The 20,082-nt window shown below is 44.6% G+C and overlaps 1 protein-coding gene across 7 annotated transcripts in view; it reads left to right on the top strand.

Annotated features, from left to right (window-relative positions):
* Positions 1–20,082, top strand: part of MEGF11 (multiple EGF like domains 11) — a 345,431-nt gene that overhangs the window by 264,868 nt on the left and 60,481 nt on the right. For all 7 annotated transcript variants that reach the window (XM_083411873.1, XM_083411869.1, XM_083411871.1 and 4 more), the window contains 2 exons: positions 15,506–15,652; positions 17,401–17,535. In XM_083411873.1, the coding sequence (XP_083267999.1) occupies positions 15,506–15,652; positions 17,401–17,535 (282 nt within the window). The remainder of the gene's footprint in view (positions 1–15,505; positions 15,653–17,400; positions 17,536–20,082) is intronic.

Below are 20,082 nucleotides of genomic sequence, written 5' to 3'. Positions count from 1 at the left end.
AGTGGGGTTAAGCTGGGGCTAAGCTGGGGCTATGACTTTCCGGTGTCCCAAACAGAGCAGTCGTGGTAGATTTGAACTTTTTGTGAGAGCCTCTGTGCCCCTGGCGAAGGGAGTTAATGGTGTAGAGAAACGAGTAACTGGCTGGGCACAGATAAGCTTAGCTTTGAGAAAGGGAAATTCGAGTGCGGGGAGGCGCTTTGGGAAGCAGAGAGCAACATCCTTTACTGTCACTCAAACAGCGAATCCTGTTTCTTCTCTCCTGTGGACACATTAATTCAGGAGAACTGATAAGGTGCATACACACACACACACACACACACACACACACATACACACTCAGGGGAAGGCCTTTTTTAATTCTGAGAGAAGCAGTCCCTTTGACTGTGAGCTAGGAGGTATTTTTAACTTTGGATTTGTGAACAGTTGATAGAGGAAAGAAAGCCAAAGAGAGTCATTTTTGATTGGCTTTGTGAGAAACAAAGTTATTCTATAACATCATTGTTTTACTAATTTGAATCTGTCCCCCTCAGCTGTTGTAGTGCTTAGCTTGAGGTAGTTAGTATTGTGTTCAGAGCTGGCATATGGTTGGCACTTAATTAATGTTAAATAGTCGGGGATGTGTTTTATTCTGGGATTATTGTGTAGCGCAGAAGTTAGTACGAGGCATGGAGTTCAGCCTCCTAAAAATTGCAGCTTTCATTGTATGATTTGTTTTTTGTGCAAAATGCAAGTTTCTAACCCTTATGGCAAAGGCAGCATGTGGGCACTGCCTTGTGAAGACACATGTGTGGGGACTATGTTATTGCTTCTGTGGTCAGCCACTGCAAATCAAACAACTTGTAAGGGGTTAGCATGATCACCTCCCTGTGCTTGAAACTCAATACATTTTGGTGGAACCACCTGACATGTTCCATTGTGAATTGCCAAGTGTTGGTTCACATGCCATCATTTGATGGGACAGCAACATGAAGTGGTGGCTTGCTCATGGACCCATCACAGATTTAGCATAGCAACGGAGGAAGTTGCTTCCTGCCAAGTCAGATCATTGGTCCAGCTAACCAAGCTAACCTCTGCTACTTTGCTTTCCAAGGGCTTTGACATGAACTGAAAGCAGAGCCCCGTCCCCAGTGCTCTGATGGACAGAGAAGAGCTCCATGATTCAGAGGCTCCTCCTGCATTTTGTTGACTGCCCTGATCAGAGGACAGGAAGACTTGGTGGAAGAAGGCAGCAAAGAACATGGGGAAGGACTGTAGCTTGGTGGTAGAGCATCTGCTTCGCATGCAGAAGGTCCCAGATTCAGTCCTCAACGGCATCCCTAGATGCCTGGGATAGACTCCATGCCTGAAACCCTGGAGAGCTGCTGCCAATCAGTGTAGACAAGCTGGGCCAGTGGTCTGACTCAGTATAAGGCAGCTGCCTATGTTCCTATGTGTACTCCTAGCTACAAATCTCCTGCCAACCTAGCAGTTCAAAAGCACGTCAAAGTGCAAGTCGATAAATAGGTACCACTCCTGCGGGAAGGTAAATGGCATTTCCGTGCGCCAGAAGCGGCTTAGTCATGCTGGCCACATGACCCAGAAGCTGTATGCCAGCTCCCTCGGCCAATAAAGCGAGATGAGCCCCGCAACCCCAGAGTCAGCCACGACTGGACCTAATGGTCAGGGGTCCCTTTACCTTTACCTAGCTACAAATAGAATGCTCAGGTCACATTGGGTGCAGGGCGGTTCAGCGGAACCAGTTTTGCTCATTTGCATGCCAGTCCACAGAGGTCCATTCATGTGTAAACCGACCTATGGAATTAGTGTGTATGCATGCACATGAGTCGAGCGTAATTTCCAGGGGCAGGGTTTCAATGCCCTTTAGTTAGTTAGTGAAGTTATTTATTTATTAGAAAATTTGTTAACAAAGATATCCCCCCACCAAGAATATATTATTGGAATATAATTAGGAAATATTGATTTAGAAACGTCCTGGTGGATTTATGAGCTGCCCTTTGGTATAAATTTCTTAAGGCAGCATGTGTATAAGAGCGCTTGCTTCCCTGTGGCTAGCTGAATAAATATCGCAAAACATAAGCAAGTGTATGCAAATGTTCTGAATGTGTGGCACTCGTGGAGAAGGTTGGATTCTGCTGCTCCTGCTGCAAAGTTTAGACTATCTTAGCACACAACTTACTTTTTTTTAAGGGCAGAGTATAAACAGCTTCATTTCTAGGGGACTTTCCCTCATCTTTTGGGATACAGCAAGCCCTTTCAAACAAGCGATATCTTTCCTGAACGTTAAGCAAAGGGCGCTTCCAACCTGTCACTATTTACAGGTGGGATTCTATCACATACTGGCTAATTTAGGTTGTTCCTTTGGGAGGTCTTGTGTGACAAATCCCCTTCCCCAAAAAGATTGTACTATTTGTGATTAGGAAAGTGTTTGGGGGGATGTACTAGAAAGTGTGAGATAACAGTTGCTTTGACATAACATCATCTAACCTGACTGCAAACAAATGAGGTTAAATGTTCAATAAACAGACTTCCAGGCAGCATGCTGAGAGTTTCACAGTGCATCTTAGTGCATTGTTGCGTGCATGTTTAAAAGGACCTTTATCCCTCGCCGATTCCTTTTTGTCCTCTGCTGCTATGCTACGTAGAAAACATTGGATAGAAACATTCCTGCGTTCACATTAGCTTGCCATCTTCTGGCTGGCTGTTCCCGTTATCTCTGCCATAATTTCCGTTTAATCACTTTTAGTTACTGTATCCTAGCTCTTGAAGTTAATAATTTAGTTGTGTGATATTCCTGCATCCTTACATTGTCTTTAAAGGAAGGATGGAATGGGGACATTTCAGCAGGATGGGTAAGTTATCATTCTCCCCTTTTACCTGCCTCCACTGGGCATTTTTGAAAAGGGAAGTGTCTTTTCCCATCTGAAAGGGGAGCACTTAGCTTTCTGGCTTCTATCAGTGCCCTCTAAGCCTTTAAAAATGTACCATAAGCCTATTAGAAATCAGCTTTAATTTTTCATTGGCTTAATTTCAAGTGAGATGATAAGATTTTAATGTCCTCCTTTTGCTTAAAAATTCTCTCTTTTGATGGGGAACCTTTCAGGATGGCTCCTGCTGATAGCAGGCTATTTTTTAAAGAAAAAAAAGCTAATCTGCATTTGCTAAGTTATCAAAGGCTCCACTGATGTCCTCATGTTAATTGAGCCTCTGGAACTTATTGATGAGGTGCCCAACTCAGTAGAACTAGATCAGTATCTTAGTCAAGTTTATTTTTTGTTTACCCAAAAGATAGTCCAAGAAGATGTTTTTAGGGCATGAACCGGAATTTTATTTTTTATTTTTTAAAGGAGATTTTAAAAAATAGAATATACCATATCTTCTCAAATAAATAGACAAAAATGGGAGTGGGATAAAGGTGGAAGTGTTATACTTTATAAGTCTACTTACACCTTAACATAGTGATGAGGCACCTGTGGTCCTGCAGTTGTTTCTAGACTCCAGTTCTTATCTGCCCCAGCCAACTTGAGGTGTGATGGTGAGCACCACAGCTCAATAACATCTGGAGGGCCACAGATGCCCCAACCCTGCCATAGAGCACAGCCCTTCCTCATGCTTGAGTCCCTCCAGATGTTCTGGATTGCAGCCACCATCAGCCCCAACTGACACAACCTTCCTTCCATATTGGGAAAGGCTGGTACTACAAACCAGTAAGCAAGGGATGGAAGATCAGAGTTCCCGGTTCAAATCTCACCTCCACCATGAACTCATTTGGCCAGTAACATATTCAGAAGTGTTGGGTACCTTCATGAGTCTCACAGCCATGCCCCTTGCAAGGTGATGCAACTTTCCAAGGTCACAGTAACCTTAGAATTATACAGTAATAATAATAATAATAATAATAATAATAATAATAATAAGGGATGCTTGTGACAATAAATGCAGATCTGGCCTTTCAGCTAGATCTGCTCTTTTCTGTGCATATACATGGGCAAATTATTTGGAGTGCTCCAATACCTTCTATCAGAGTGACTTAAGTTGTGTTTTTCCTTGAAGTTCCATTGTACGTAGCAGAACTTGCACATCATTCTCCTGAAACGGAAGCACGTTGTGTTTTCGGTGTTGCTACATGCTCATCTTTGAAGCATACAGCAGCTAAAAAGGTCCCTTTTCATACTGATTGGGTGGCTGTAGGTTACTGGAGTCAGGGACCGTGCTGCAGAAATACTAATGGGTCTTCAATCCCAGACTGTTACACCACTGCGTTTGGTGATGAATATAATATGTGAGTGTGTTTGGCGTCTACACTGACTGGCAGTGGTTGTACAGGAGATGTCTGGGGTTGCACCAAAGACCTTTTGCAGGTAAAGCAAATGTTCAGCCACTGAGCTACACAGTCACAATCGGAGGCCATGACTCAATGCAGGCAGATAGACACTCCCCAGACTTCTACACGCATTCCAGAAAGAGCTAGGAACCTAGAAAAGGTACACCATACATGTAACCAGCCGCCAGACAATGATATTCGAAGAAGACACAAGGCATAGGCAGAGCGCAACATGCAGTACATTAGAGGGCACACAAACCTGCTCCACCTTATGGGGAAGACACCAATGGCTTGAGATAGTTGCACCAAAGCACCACTAACAAGGGGTGCATGGGCCTTTCTTCTGAATCTCACCCAACTGCAAAGCACATAGAGCAAGCAAGGGCCCAGGCCAGCATTTCACGCACTCACACAGGGCTGCCAACAATAAACCACCCTATAGGAAGCCCCCCTCCCAATGTTTCTATTCTGTGCATGACTCGTAATTGGACAGAGGCCAGAACTGTGATGCAAACAAAGCCTCAGCAGGCAGATTCTTCTGCCATCTGCTCTCATGTCTGCTTCACAGGTGATCTAATGATCCAACAGCCCCCGGTGCTAAGATGTGGCAGAATTAAGCTTCCTCCGCCACCAAACAAGAGCTGATGACATGGAAGTGCAGTGGCTTGTTCTGAGAAAACAGCAAGCCCCCTCCTCTGTGCGTGGGTTCTCTGGGGCCCTTTAATTATTTTCTCACACTACCCTAATGTGCCCCAGCACTAAGTTCAGGAATGACAGCTTCACTATGCCTCCACTCCCATCTGTTCCTCCTGGGCAGCTGAGATGGAGCTAATCAGATGCTATTCCTTCAAACGGCCCTGTTGTATTCCCCTTTATCCAGCCCGGAATGGATGCAGTGGCATGCTAGGTACACACACAACCGAGCATGCCTCTGTAATTGCTAATGAGTAGATTAAAGTACAAGCTGTTAGGCACTAAGAGGACAGTGCAACGGTAGAGGTAAAACAGCAGAGTCATTGGGAAGGACAAGCAGATCACCAGGCACCGGATTATAAGTAAGCCCCCATGCCATCCTGCATTGGCATCTCTGCAGAATAATCTCTTCTAGGCACTTAGGAAGCTGCCTTATGCTGAGTTAGATCACCCATCTAGCTCAGCGATTCCACACTAGCTGGCAGTGGTCAGAGGCGTAGGAAGGGGGGGTGCGGTGGGGGCAGTTCACCCCGGGTGTCATCCCAGAGGGGGGTGACAAAATCCACCCTGGGCAGATCACATGCAGCGCCACAACCAGCTGCCCAGGCAGCGCTGCACCATGATCGGACCCCTGCCAGGAGGATCGTGCCAACATGCCGCAATGGGCCCCCCTGGGTGCCCAAGCGGCTAGCTCCACCACTGGCAGTGACTCCCCAAGGTTTCAGGCAGCGGTCTCTCCCATTACTACCTAGAGATGCCATTGGCGATTGAATCTTGGCCCTTACGCATGCAAAGGAGATGGCCCTTCCCCATCAAGGCCTTTGTAAAGGACCCCAGGACAGTTAAGTCCAGCCACATTTGGCAATTTCAGGCCAAGGGAGCTGCCAAGGGAGCTGGCATTTGTCCACAGACAATTTATCCAGTCCTCTTTTGTTGTTGTTGTTTAGTCGTTTAGTCATGTCCGACTCTGCATGACCCCATGGACCAGAGCACACCAGGCACTCCTGTCTTCCACTGCTTCCCGCAGTTTGGTCAAACTCATGCTGGTAGCTTCGAGAACATTATCCAGCCATCTCGCCCTCTGTCATCCCCTTCTCCTTGTGCCCTCCATCTTTCCCCAAAACAGGGTCTTTTCCAGGGAGTCTTCTCTTCTCATGAGGTGGCCAAAGTATTGGAGCCTCAGCTTCAGGATCTGTCCTTCCAGTGAGCACTCAGGGCTGATTTCCTTCAGAATGGATAGGTTTGATCTTCTTGCAGTCCGTGGGACTCTCAAGAGTCTCCTCCAGCACCAGAATTCAAAAGCATCAATTCTTCGGCGATCAGCCTTCTTTATGGTCCAGCCCTCTTTTAAAGCTACCCAAATTAGTGGCCATCACTGCCTCCTGCAGGAGCAACTTTGATAGTTTGCAACATGAAAACATGCCCTTTAAAAAATTTATCCTGAATCTTCCAACATTCGGCTCCACTGGAGGCCCACCAGTTCTAGTATTACAGTTCTGGTATTCTTTTCTCCATTTTACTCTCTGTTGTTCCCCGCTCAGTGTCCTGGCCGCTGCTGGGTTTTCGGGGTCACAGCAGACAGAAGGATTGCCTTCCCTTTTGTCTAGGTGCTGGTCTGATGCGGCTAGGGAGTTCCCAGGTGCCTCAAAATCTCCTTGATACCCAGCACCAATTCTGCAGCTTTGACAGGCTCACATGGCCTGCAGTGAATCAGACCTAATCTCTCTCCGCACTCCAGGAACTGCTATCCAAATGTCAGAGACAAGTGGCTGTTATGACTTCGTGCCATGCTGAGAAGACAGAGGAGAGTAGCAGGGTGTTTAGCGTCAGATCCACCATGTCTATTGAAGTCCTGTCAAAACTAATTTCTGTGGAATGTACTTTGAGATGGTGATTAATGTGTGGTGTTTTTTTTTTTTTTAATGTGCAGAGAGAGAGAGAGAGAGAGAGAGCATGCTCCAATAATAAAATAATTACAGCGTATACATTGATCTATCCATCTCCCCACAGATCCTTCTTTCCTTTCCCCCACTTTGAAACAAGAGGAAAGGAAGCTACATCCTGTAATTTCTCCAGGTCTTACATCCCTTAGAAAATAATTAGATTCAGTTCAGTAGCAAGAACCCCCCCCCCAAAGACTCTGCCACAGTCAAGGGGATAGGAGGAGCAGATCCAAGCCGAAGCCTCCAGCTCTCATTTATTCCAATCCACCTTCTTCCTTGCTTCCTTTCTTCCTGCATTTGGAGAAGTGCGGTTGTATTGTCTAGAGGCATGAACAACCGGTTTCATTAGGAGCAGGAGCTGCAGTTCAGCCAAGTTGGATGGAAACACAGCAAGGGCCGAAGCTGGGGGGAAGGATTTTCCTTCCTCAACAAAAAAAATTTCATGCCATAGGCAGAGGGGAGAAATGGCAGAGTACAAAAATGTTAACATCCTTTGTGGTGATGATTATTTATCAGTTTGTATTATACTGCTGAATTATACCATCATTATACCAAAACAAGCTTCTGTGTGGCTTACAAGATGTTAAAAAACCACACAACATTACTAAAATACACTATAATTAAAATACACCCTAAAGCAATCCCATTGCACATAGGACCAGGACTTTTTTCAGTTCTGGCACCTCTCAGGTGGGCGCCATTGCCATTATAAGAGAACAAGGGTGGCGTTCATGGTGAGTTCCGGCACCTCTTTTTTCTAGAAAAATATAGCACTGCACAGGACTCACAGTTTCTCTCTTGGGACTTTTTGGTTTGTGTGAGTTGAGACTATGGTGGTCCCAGGAAGAGATCCAGGATCTTCCAAACACGAGGGTGAAAATGCCATGCTTTATTTACTTGATCCCCCCCCCCCAGGGCATCTCCATGATGCCATCAAATCATTGTCCTCTTTCATTTTTACACGAACCTTCTCTCTCTTTTGGACCATAGAAAATCTAACTTTTTTAGAAAGAATGGGGATGTTTGCTACAGCTGTAGATTGCCTTAGTGCTGCCCTTCCTTGTTTTCTAAGAGGCACACTTTTGACATGTTCATGGTGGAATAAGGCAGGTGAAAATATGGTGTCATTTTATCAGCATTTTTGTTTTTTCTCTATCCATCTATCCAGCCATCTGTCTTTTAATGAACACCATAACTGTTCTTTGCCTACATTTCTAAAAGAAGATATTAAAATTTAGTTGGAAAGCACTTAAATGAAAGAGTGTTGTAGAGCTAATTAAAAATAGATTTAATGTAACAGAGCAAAAGACCCCACTGCATTTTCTGTTACTGTCGTTTCTTTGTTTCAGATTTCAGGTAAAACAGTTTGTTTAAAATAAATATGTGTGTATATGAGTGTGTGTGTGTGTGTGTGAGAGAGAGAGAGAGAGAGAGAGAGAGAGGTGTAATTGTCATGTCAAATAGATACAACTGAGTTCTGCCTTTATCATACTACAAGTAAACATGGAGAGTTGTGCAACTGAAAAGCTTCTAATAAGGGCCACTCCATGTATTTGCTATCTATCTCTCTTTGCTAACCTTTGGAATCTAAGCATGCTTAAAGGGTGTGATCCTGCTCTCATCTGTTAGATGCGATTAAGGCTTCCCTTCCACCACCTCTGCGTTGTGCTAAGTCAGTATCCCCATCAGGTATCATCTTGCCTTTATTTAGTCCTGGGAAGATACTGCCTCATTAGTCTTCAGCTAGAGGTGACTTCTCTGCCGCGGGAAACGGAGGTGCATTTTAATGCTCCTGCCTTTTTAAAAGAAAGGAGCTGGTGTCATTCTCTGAAAAACTCAAGACAAGAAATAATGTTCCTTAATTGTCTCCATTTATAAATAGCCCGGTTTACAATGAAAGAATTCTAGTCCAAATATTGCTGTCAAAATGGAGGAAGCAACGTGACAACTCTTCCCTTAATCCCCGTTTGCACTTAATTCCAGGAGTCTGGGTTGGCAGTATTTAAAATGAGGGGAGGCAATCCATCATTAGGTTGTTGTTGTTGTTTAGTCGTTTAGTCGTGTCCGACTCTTCGTGACCCCATGGACCAGAGCACGCCAGGCACTTCTGTCTTCCACTGCCTCCCTCAGTCTGCTCAAACTCATGCTGGTAGCCTCAAGAACACTATCCAACCATCTTGTCTTCTGTCGTCCCCTTCTCCTTGTGCCCTCCATCTTTCCCAACATCAGGGTCTTTTCCAGGGAGTCTTCTCTTCTCATGAGGTGGCCAAAGTATTGGAGCCTCAGCTTCAGGATCAGTCCTTCCAGCGAGCACTCAGGGCTGATTTCCTCAAGAATGGATAGGTTTGATCTTCTTGCAGTCCATGGGACTCTCAAGAGTCTCCTCCAGCACCATAATTCAAAAGTATCAATTCTTCAGCGATAGCCCTCTTTATGGTCCAGCTTTCACTTCCATACATCACTACTGGGTAAACCATAGCTTTTACTATACGGACCTTTGTTGGCAAGGTGATGTCTCTGCTTTTTAATATGTTGTCTAGGTTTGCCATCGCCTTTCTCCCAAGGAGCAGGCGTCTTTTAATTTCGTGGCTGCTGTCACCATCTGCAGTGATCATGGAGCCCAAGAAAGTAAAATCTCTCACTGCCTCCATTTCTTCCCCTTCTATTTGCCAAGAGGTGATGGGACCAGTTGCCATGATCTTTGTTTTTTTGATGTTGAGCTTCAGACCATATTTTGCACTCTCCTCTTTCACCCTCATTAAAAGGTTCTTTAATTCCTCCTCACTTTCTGCCATCAAGGTTGTGTCATCTGCATATCTGAGGTTGTTGATATTTCTTCGGGCGATCTTAATTCCGGCTAGGGATTCATCCAGCCCAGCCTTTCGCATGATGAATTCTGCATATAAGTTAAATAAGCAGGGAGACAATATACAGCCTTGTCGTACTCCTTTCCCAATTTTGAACCAATCCTTTGTTCCATATCCAGTTCTAACTGTAGCTTCTTGTTGCACATAGAGATTTCTCAGGAGACAGATGAGGTGATCAGGCTCAAGTTCTTCATTTCTTTAAGAATTTGCTATAGTTTGCTGTGGCCAAGACAGTCAAAGGCTTTTGCATAGTCAATGAAGCAGAAGTAGATGTCTTTCTGGAACTCTCTAGCTTTCTCCATAATCCAGCGCATGTTTGCAATTTGGTCTCTGGTTCCTCTGCCTCTTCTAAATCCAGCTTGCACTTCTGGGAGTTCTCGGTCCACATACTGCTTGAGCCTTCCTTGTAGAATTTTAAGCATAACCTTGCTAGCGTGTGAAATGAGTGCAATTGTGCGGTACCCAACTTACCCAGGTTCATGGTTCTTACATTCCAGGTTCCTATGCAATATTTTTCTTTACAGCATTGGAGTTTCCTTTCACTTCCAGGCATATCCGCAACTGAGCGTCCTTTCGGCTTTGGCCCAGCCGCTTCATCAGCTCTGAATCTACTTGTACTTGTCCTCTGCTCTTCCCCAGTAGCATGTTGGATGCCTTCCGACCTGAGGGGCTCATCTTCCAGCGTCATAACTTTTATATGCCTGTTGTCTTTGTCCATGGAGTTTTCTTGGCAGGGATACTGGAGTGGCTTGCCGGTTCCTGCTCCAGGTGGATCACGTTTGGTCAAAACTCTCCACTATGACCTGTTCATCTTGGGTGCCCTCCTCAGCATAGTTCATAGCTTCTCTGAGTTATTCAAGCCCCTTTGCCACAGCAAGGCAGTGATCCATGAAGGGGGATCACTAGGTTACGCATTCTAATTGCGCAAGTAGGTCCGTGGTGGGTTAAGCCACTTCGTGGACCCCCCCCCCCCAGTCATTTATTGCCTGCTGGGTTTTTATGGGTGCTGGCAAACAGCTTCTGCCAAGGGATCAGGACCCCTAACACAACTGAAATGTAGCAAGCATGGTTAGCAAAAGTCTCCCAAATCATATTGTTGCACACACCCCAATATAGTGCTTTGCCCAGAGTTTGGTTTCCTTAGAATGAAGGTCAATGGAGAATGTGGTGTCTTTAGGATATATGGTTTTATTTACACGTATATACAACCTGAGTATAGCTTGGAGGGCCTCAGTCACAGCATTAACACTCAATGAATCTTGCCTCTCCACTCAATTTCCAGGGAGTTCTCCAAACCATATCTATGGGTCTTGCAAGGATCAAGACCAGCTTCTGTGTCTCTAGCTTGCAGCATCAGCCAAACTCTCCTTCCAGCACTAACTCTCCTGGCCTATTGTTCTCCATCTTGGTGATCTGGCATCCAGCCAGGTGAGGTGTGGAAAGGCCCACCCATTTGTCTCTGGCAACAAATGGACTTTTCCACCTGGCCCAGTAGAGCAATTATGATATTCTGTTATTGTTACTTATTTTTTTCTTTCCTATTTTATTTTACTCACCTTTTATTTATTTTTAGGTTTGTGGTTGAATTGAAAGGGAGTTGATTTATGGTGCCTTGTTTCCTTATAGTGTACGTTTATATCAGTAATAATTTCCAGGGGGAGTAGCTGTGTTGCGCTAATACAGCCAAAAGAAAGAGAGTTTTGTTGCACCTTGAAGACTAATAATTTTATTGGGGCAGTAAGCTTTCATGAACCAACGTCCACTTCATCAGGTGCTTATCAGTAATATGTCAGTAATATAGTCAGTCCATGATATAATGCAATATAAAGCTGTTCTTTTCTTTACTTTCAACATGCTTCAGAACCTCTTGTTAAGATGCCTCTGGCTTTGGTACAACATCCCTTCTGAAATGTGTAATTATTTCTGAACTTGAATAGAGGTGGGTGGAGGGATGAGTCCTGCTATGCTCCTTTAGTGCGCTATCCACAGATATTTTTGAAAACTGCCCTGTATGTATGCTCGACAGTGATCGTTCTGCCAGTTTTAATAATCCTCCAAGCGGGATGTCCGAGTGGGTGGCAAGTCCGCCAACATGGTATGTTCCTCATGGCAGCCTAATGAAGCCATCAAAAAGCAGGAAATGAGCTGAAATGAAGCTTATCCATGGCAGCACATATAATCCAAACTCTGGCTGAGTTCAGGTATTTTGGAGTCATCGCCCGCGCTTATCCTTTTATCCGCGAGAAACATGCGCTTGGCTGATAAAGAACTTCCGGATGGTGTAGGGATTGCTGGCTTAAATGAGGTCTGTATCAGATCTCAAGGCACACTGAGGCAGCAAACTCCTGAGCTCTCAGTCTGATGCTCATGTGCTTTAACAGGACCTGCGCACCATGTGACCTGCGGAGCCAAACGCAGCCCCCGCCTCCTGGCATGTAGTGCGTGGCCTGTCAGTGCAATGACAACCCTTCTGCTTTTGCAGGGCCAGGCAGACATTGAAAACCGGAAGTTTATCAGCCCCTGGCTGGGTTGCCATACATAGCTGGTGGGGTGCATTCTGCTTTGCGGGTACTGAGCTAAAATATTCAGAAGGCAGTGGAGGAGAGGTTTTGCAAAATATATGATTATTTATTCCCTTGCACAATATACACCTCCCAACCCTTTTCCTTCCTTTTCTTTCCCATGCCTTTAGCCACATGGAATGCACTAAGTGGTGGTTAGTGTTCATCAAAAGTGGAGACTCAGAGCATAAACTTGCTACTCCTTCAAAGCAGAACAGCCAGTGGCGGAGCTGGCTGCATGGGTGTTTGGAGCATGGGTGCCATGCACCGGGGGGGGGGCAATCTGCTGTGCGGTGGCAGTGCAATCTGCAAGCAGCTGCAGCTGCGGCAACACGATCCTCCATGCACAGCTGCATCTGTGGCAGTGCAATCCTCCACATGCGGCTGCAGCGGTGTGATTCTCTGTGTGGCAGCAGCTAGCGCAGCTGCGTCCTGGGGTGACAGGCCTAGCCCCCCACAGTGTGCCTTTTTGTCACCCCCCTCAGAGATGACACCCGGGGCAAACTGCCCCCACCGCACCCTCCCCCTATGCCCCTGAGAACAACACTCCCAAACTACGGGCTGATTTTCTTTCCAAATCTACCTGCTAATGTCAAGGTCCCAGTGCATCCCAGTGTTGTGATGGTTCGGTCATGTTTAAACCCAACCATGTGAAAAATGTTGTTTCTTCCATGCTGGTTTGGGCAAGGTCAAGCCCACAGACATTCACACGTAGCAGGTTCAGCGATTAAACTGCAGACGTAATTCAGCTGGCTGCAGCCCCGTGATACAGTTCAGAGAGTACCAAGAGTGCTGCATTGCACAGTCTGAAAGACCAAAGCCCCACCACACATCACAACTGTGATTAAAAGCCATTCCACAAAACAAACTTTATGGAGTTGAATCAGTTCAGATGCATGCCCTCTACCATTCCTCAGATGAAAATAGGGACATTTTATTCAACATCAGTATCACTCCTTAAGCAGTTCCTCCTGGTCAAGTAAAAAAGTTATTAGAGGAAACACACAAAACGGCAGTATTTTAAGCACAGAAATCTTTGAATGTATGTGTTGCCTGGGGAGGAAAGAAAACCCCAAAATCAATAAATACAACTTACTTATAGGTGTGTGTGTGAAAACTGTGCATTATCATCATGTGTTTACAAGTATTTTGGAAGGATGATAGCTTTGAACAACTATTATTGCAATTGTGCAGGTGTATCCTATGGGGTATTCTAACGTCTATTTTGGGGTCCAGGGACATACAACTGTTTGATTTGGGGGATACATAAACTTCCTTTTTTAGTGTTTCAAACTTCTAACAAAATGTGAATGTGTTAGCAACTGCAGCACCCTGGAGCTGTGGTCAATCCTGGATGGCTCAGCTGCACAGACACGCCCCCCCCACCTCAGGCATCCCCTCCTGCAGCTGCCCTAGGACTCCCCTTCACTCAAATGCAAAAAATGGGGAGACTCATAAGATTTTAGAAAGTGCCACCAATTCAGCTCATGGGAGCGTTCAATGCCTTTTTCCTGTCCACGTGAGAATCCCCCTCTTTTGCACCTGTTAAAGGTACATGCACCCTTGCTCCAGCTCAAATCTGATCAGGTTATATGATTCTCAGGAGTACTCCTATTAATTTGAGTAAAATAAAGCCTTGCCCTCGTGAGTCTTACACAGATGAGTGACAGCTCCTTAGAGACCCCCCGTGGGCTTGCAGGATTGGGCCCTGGTTTATTTTAATTCATTTGTTGACAAGTGAAAGAGCAGGAGCCCTTATTTAAATGTCACTAATTAGAATACTGGAGGACAGAGCCTTTAAATCACCTGCTAAGAGTCTCTGCACACACAGAGTGCACTTTGGTAGATTTGAGCGTCATAATAAATGCCAAACTATTGTCCTGGGAGCCATTTGGTGCCTGGATTTGCATCTCTGCACGTTTGCAGAGCATACAAATTTATGTGAATAAAGAGAGAGTCCAGGGTAGGCTCTATCCACTATGCTAAGTGCTCTGCAGAGCGGGGACATAACCCGTGTCCTAATAATCAGAGAACATTTATTTTTCCATTTCGTCCACGTATGAAGGGCGGTATACAATTTAAGCACCAAAATCACAGATTTAAGCTCCTCACCACAGATGAGCATGCAAACTGCAACAATTCCCACTTCCTTTTCTATCTCTGTTGCAATTCTTTTGACATTCCTACCTGGAAGCTTATTTCCTGAAAGACCACGCTGAATTCGCTACAAATTCAGGGGAAGGGTCGCTGCCTTTCACCCCCACCCTCTTGCAGCTTCTGACATATGTCTCCCAAAGTGCATGAAGCAGCCTGGGTGCCAAGACAAAGGGTGCCACCATCACAGCGGCCATGCCCATCACCCTGTTAGACTCTACCCTGTATGACTTAACATAAATATCAGGCATTTTATTATTTTGCCAGTTTTATTGTGAATTTAAAATGTAATGCTAGCCTTAAAATGAATTCCTATATTTTAAAATTAACTGGTATGAGACAACTTATTGCAATGATGTCCTTCTGCTGGTATTTTATTATCATGCCTGTTATGCAGTGATTTTTCCTGGGGGGATGCATACCCTTAAACATTTTGTGAATCTAAGTTTGGCCTCATTGAGGGGCAGTATTTCAATATGAGTAGGAAAATGAGAGTACCCCTAAACATTTGGGGGGGGAGCACTGCTGTTATGTATTCAGTGGTCTGTGCTTGCCTAAACTTGAGTCTGGACTAAGGATTCTGAGCCCCTGTGTTCTAATTCAATACATGATATCCAATCATGAACATTTCAGGATTTGGACCTCTGCCATTGGCCCTTAAATTCTGAGTCATGATTCGCCGCTGGGAAGTTTAGACAGCCAATCACATTGGGAATGGGAGTGGCCCAGGCCTTCAGAAATGTATATAAGCAGTTGCCCAGTTCTGTTAGTTCACTAAAGGTTCTTGCTGTTATCGCTGTGTGTGATAACCTCTTGGGAACCCACCTGCACCTCAGTGCCTTCACCCTAAGGCTCCGGGCAGTTAGCAACAATTAAGGCACAATATGAAAAACAGTTCAAACAACTTAGTCACATAAAGACGTCAGTTGTGAAGCATTTCGGATTTGCATCTCTGCTCTTCTCCAGGCATCCATTGTGACAGTGTCTGTCCAGAAGGGCGATGGGGACCCAACTGCTCCATCACCTGCAACTGTGAAAACGGAGGGTCCTGCTCCCCAGAGGATGGGACCTGCGAGTGTGCCCCAGGCTACCGAGGACCCCTGTGCCAAAGAAGTAAGTTCTCCCCCCAACCTACGTACTTTCCTCTGCGTACTTTCCTCCGCTTTCCATTGGCCAAATACCTGCCTCATCCCATCCCTAATTCCTCCTCAGCCATTACGTGGAGAGGAGACCACAGGGAAGCAGGTAGCCATAGGAGCGAACTCCTCGGGGCTGAGGGATCTCGGACACCCCAATAAAATATTTGAGGGGCGGGGGGGGGGGGCAAAGTTGATGGACCGATTATTCAGGGCAGGGCTTACCCCCCTCCCCAACCAATATTTTATTTAAGTTAGCCCCTTGCCCTGCAAAAAAAGGCCTGGATGAGGGATCCACAGCAGAGGTTGTGGAACTGAGCTTGACCCAATTATCCCATCCTCAGGTATGCAGTTTGTATGGCGGGAACACCCAAACACAATGACTGAGACTACACTGGAATTGTGCGATTAAATTCAGAATGGCTCTTTACAGAACCAGTGTCTTTAACTCTGCAAGTAACTTTTGCACACACACAAAATTCCCAGTTCACTTCTCGTTCCCCAGCCCCAAATTTCGCAGGTCAGCCTTGGCACAGGCAAAAGCTCCTTTCCCCCCAAATAACTTGCAGCTGCTGTTTTTCTTTTTTATTTAAAGCCATTACGGTGCTGACCTGGGCCAGGGCTGCCATCCACGGCCTTTGTGCATTTCAATTACAAGCCCCTCTTTCCCTGTGAGTTCATGGCAATTCTCTCTCTGGCTGTAAAACTGCTCTCCAGACCCACAAAAGAGGCCCTCAAAGAGTCAGGGAACCAAGGGGGGGGGGTTCTTCCTCTCTCTTTTTGCAAACTTTATATCCCCAGGGTTTAGAATGTGACAAGAGGAAATTGAAACTTTTCCAGAGAGAGGAGAGAAATAACAGGTTAGCTCTATCAGTCGGTGGTGCACAGGCCGGGAGGGCATCTGAGTGCCTTCATCTTATCCATGTAATCAGGCTGTATAGCCCAAGGTGGTCTGCTTGGAGCTTGGCTTCCTTCCTCCATTACCGGCGGCCTCATTATGCCAGGAGTTGCACCTGCCCCCTAAGTATCCCTCGTTATCAGATCTGTCCCTGAACTGCACTTGCATATTTCAAGTTGCTGCTTCTCCCCACTAGGTCAGACAGGTATGGAGGGTCTTGTTGCTTTTGTTCCTTTCTTTGCTTTCATTTGTTCATTTGTGTCTTGAATATAAAGATGGAGGAGAAATTCGATTCTGTTTCCTGTTGTTGTTGTTGTTGTTGTTAATTATTCTTATTATTGGAGTTAGAATTTATATAAAGCCCTATACCCGCAGGTCTCAGGATGGTTGACAGAATAAAACCAGAATATAAAAACCACAAAATACATAATCAGAATAAAAACAACAACAACCTAATACCCACACACATTTTAAAAGGGCATAGGATTTAAATGCAAACCCCCTCCTAATTTGTGCTTTCTGAAACAATACCCAAACTGAAACACAGCCATCCTTCGGAATCCAAATTTTGCATTGCGGTTCTCCAGCCAAATAATGGGTGCGAAAATATATAGGATTAGGAAGGTGTGCATTAAAAAGATGGATTCATGAAAACAACATATAAAAATGCATTCAGTTAAGAAAAAATGTAGTCGAGTGGTTAAACTGTATGGTGCTTTCTTCGTAAACTGCATGCATTGTTGCAAATAACTGTAGTAACGATGAGGACTAGTGTCTTGTTTCTGCCTTCTTTACAGTTGTAGTACAGCTTTTGTTATTTATTTTAGTTTGTCCACCTGGTTTCTACGGACATCAATGCAGCCAGCCGTGTCCCCAGTGCATTCACAGCACTGTCCCCTGTCATCACATTACAGGACATTGTGACTGCCTCCCAGGATTTTTTGGCCCACTCTGCAACCAAGGTATGAAGACTCTGGGTGGTTCTCGCTGGTTGTATTTATTTATGAGCAACTGATAGAAGCCAATGGAAAGGTTTCTGGGCAAAGCTCGCCTTTTTGTACTATTATTATTCTTGTAAGCCTTTGAGGTTCTAGATAGCAGCAGGGGAAAGAAAACCTGTTTTCCTTTGTAGGCAGAAATGCAAATAAGCACTTAGTCTCCCCTTTGTAAATAAGTTGTATGCTAACATGCTTAAGTAAGGCAATTCCTTAGTTTTGGACAGAAGTGCAAATAAAATGTGGCAGATGTTGCAAATGCAGCCGGCTACTCACATCTCTTTACTGTCAGAACCTAGAGCATCTCAGGCACACAGTGGCACTTGTAAGTTGTGCTGTTAATTAAATGTAAAAGGTACTTGTCAGTTAGTACAGACTGCACACACAGGCAAGTACATATTGCCGGCAGGAACTTTTAAAAATGAAATTCTGAAATCCTGTTTGAGTTGACCGATAGCTGAGAGATGAGCATTGTGAACGAGCTCTTGCTGTCCATACTGAAAGTCCCAGGTTTCACCCCATGCTAGGAAAGACCTCAGGGCTGGGGCTGGGGTGGGGCAGTCAACAAGATGGACCAAGGGCCTTTCTCAGCAAAAAATTAACTTCATGTGGCCATATATTTAAGGGCTGGGGCCGTAGCTTACTGGTAGAATACCTGCATTTGCAATATCAGAATGTCCTAGGTTCAATCCCCAGCATGGAAAAGACTGAATGAATTTTATTATTTCAGTCACAGACAAGTTCCAGCCCACATAAAATATCAAGGTAGTCATAAAACACGATAGGGATACATTTGAATTTGCAATTAGGTGTAACAGGGACAATACAGATATAGAAACAATTTAAAAATATATAAATTAAAACCTAGTCACTAACATATAACCTAAAATTATCATTTAAAACCTTAATCATTATGATAGCACAGCTTATTCCCTAAGTTTTATGGCAATTGCACAGAATTTGGTTACCCTTAACGTGATCTCAGGATCCTTGTACTCTACCAGGGATTTTAGACATTGAAATTCGGATTCATTTGGAGATTTTTGCATAGCAGGGGTAATAAATACTGAGCGTATATCCCCGTAGAAACAGCAGCGTAACAAGGCATGAGAGACACTTTCTACCTCCATCAAGCCGCAGGGGCAGACTCGTTCCGCCCTCAGATCTGCCCTGCAATATGGCAGATGGCAGCACATTGAATCTAGCGAGGGTAAATGGCCATCTGTATTTAAGTATTTGTAATTTTGACAAATAATTTGCTGGGGTAAATCCTCTCCCATTATCTTTCATGGCAAAGACTGCTGCCTGAAACCCTGGAGGATGGCTGCCAGCCAGTGTGGACCAGCTCTGTTGGGCTACAAGTCCCACCATTGTTGTTGAATGCTTTGGAAGCCGAACAATTTGGAACCCAAACATTGACAAGCAAGAAGTGAATGCTTCCGTTTTCGAACGTGCCTCAGAAGTTGAATGGCTTCTGAGACACATCTCTCCGTTTTTCAATGTATTTTCATAGAATCATAGAATTTTGCCAGCCAGCAATTGCGCCTCGGTTGTTGAATGTTTTGGAACTCAAACAGTCTTCCAGAACGGATTATGTTCGACAACCGAGGTTCCACTGTATATCGCAATTTTTAGCTGGTGCTATATCGCAGTGTTGAAAACCAGATATCGCCCAGCCCTAGTAAATGTATATTTCTTATTTGGGTATCATCTTCAATGTTTCATTTTAATATTTCATAATGATTCCTTTGATGTTTTCAGTTAGGTTGCAAACCGCTGTGGGATTCGTTTATTAATTCTCAAAATGCAAAGTGGCAAAGACAAATGGGAGACCAAGGCCACCCTGGACCACAATTCCCATCAGCCCTCAGGCAGCATGCTGGCTGAAGGGAGTTGCAGCCTAAAACATCTAGAGGACACCAGTTTGGGGAAGGCCGTTGTGTAGATTTAACAGATAATATGCTGCATGGCATTTGCCTGTTCGGTCGTCATCTTTTGTTTCTTTGGGGGGTTTTTAAAGGAAAAAATAGAACTCACTCTTATTTTAATGTCGTGCTTTTCCGCAAGGTACAAATTATAGGCAGTACTTAGGCAAAAATAATTAAACATAGATTAAGTAGAAACATATGTTTTCTTTTCTCCTTGCCACTTTCACCACCAAGATGTAGAGCAATTAATATGAGAGCAAGCACATTACTTTCCCCTTTTCGGCGAATGTGTCTGTCTCAATGCAAAAACCCCAGCTTAGTTTTCACAGTCTGAAGCAGGCCTAATTATCTCATTAAGCAAAACCCTGTTTTCTTGATTTCAATCTGTTGAGCGTCCCTGCCTTCCCTTTGAAATGTTGATCCACCCAGCAGAATTGCCATAAAATATTCATGTTCTAATTAAAGGCAGTCGGTGTTGCAATTTGTCATAATGTTGCAAGCATATGATATGATATATATATGCTTTTCTTTAATATAAAAAATGCGAAAGAAGAGAAGAAGGATGCATTTTAATAATTTATTTTAG

The sequence above is a fragment of the Podarcis tiliguerta genome, assembly GCF_965153285.1.
Source record: "Podarcis tiliguerta genome assembly, chromosome: 14".
NCBI classification, from domain to species: Eukaryota; Metazoa; Chordata; class Lepidosauria; order Squamata; family Lacertidae; genus Podarcis; species Podarcis tiliguerta.
This window is presented reverse-complemented; position numbering and strand designations above follow the sequence as displayed.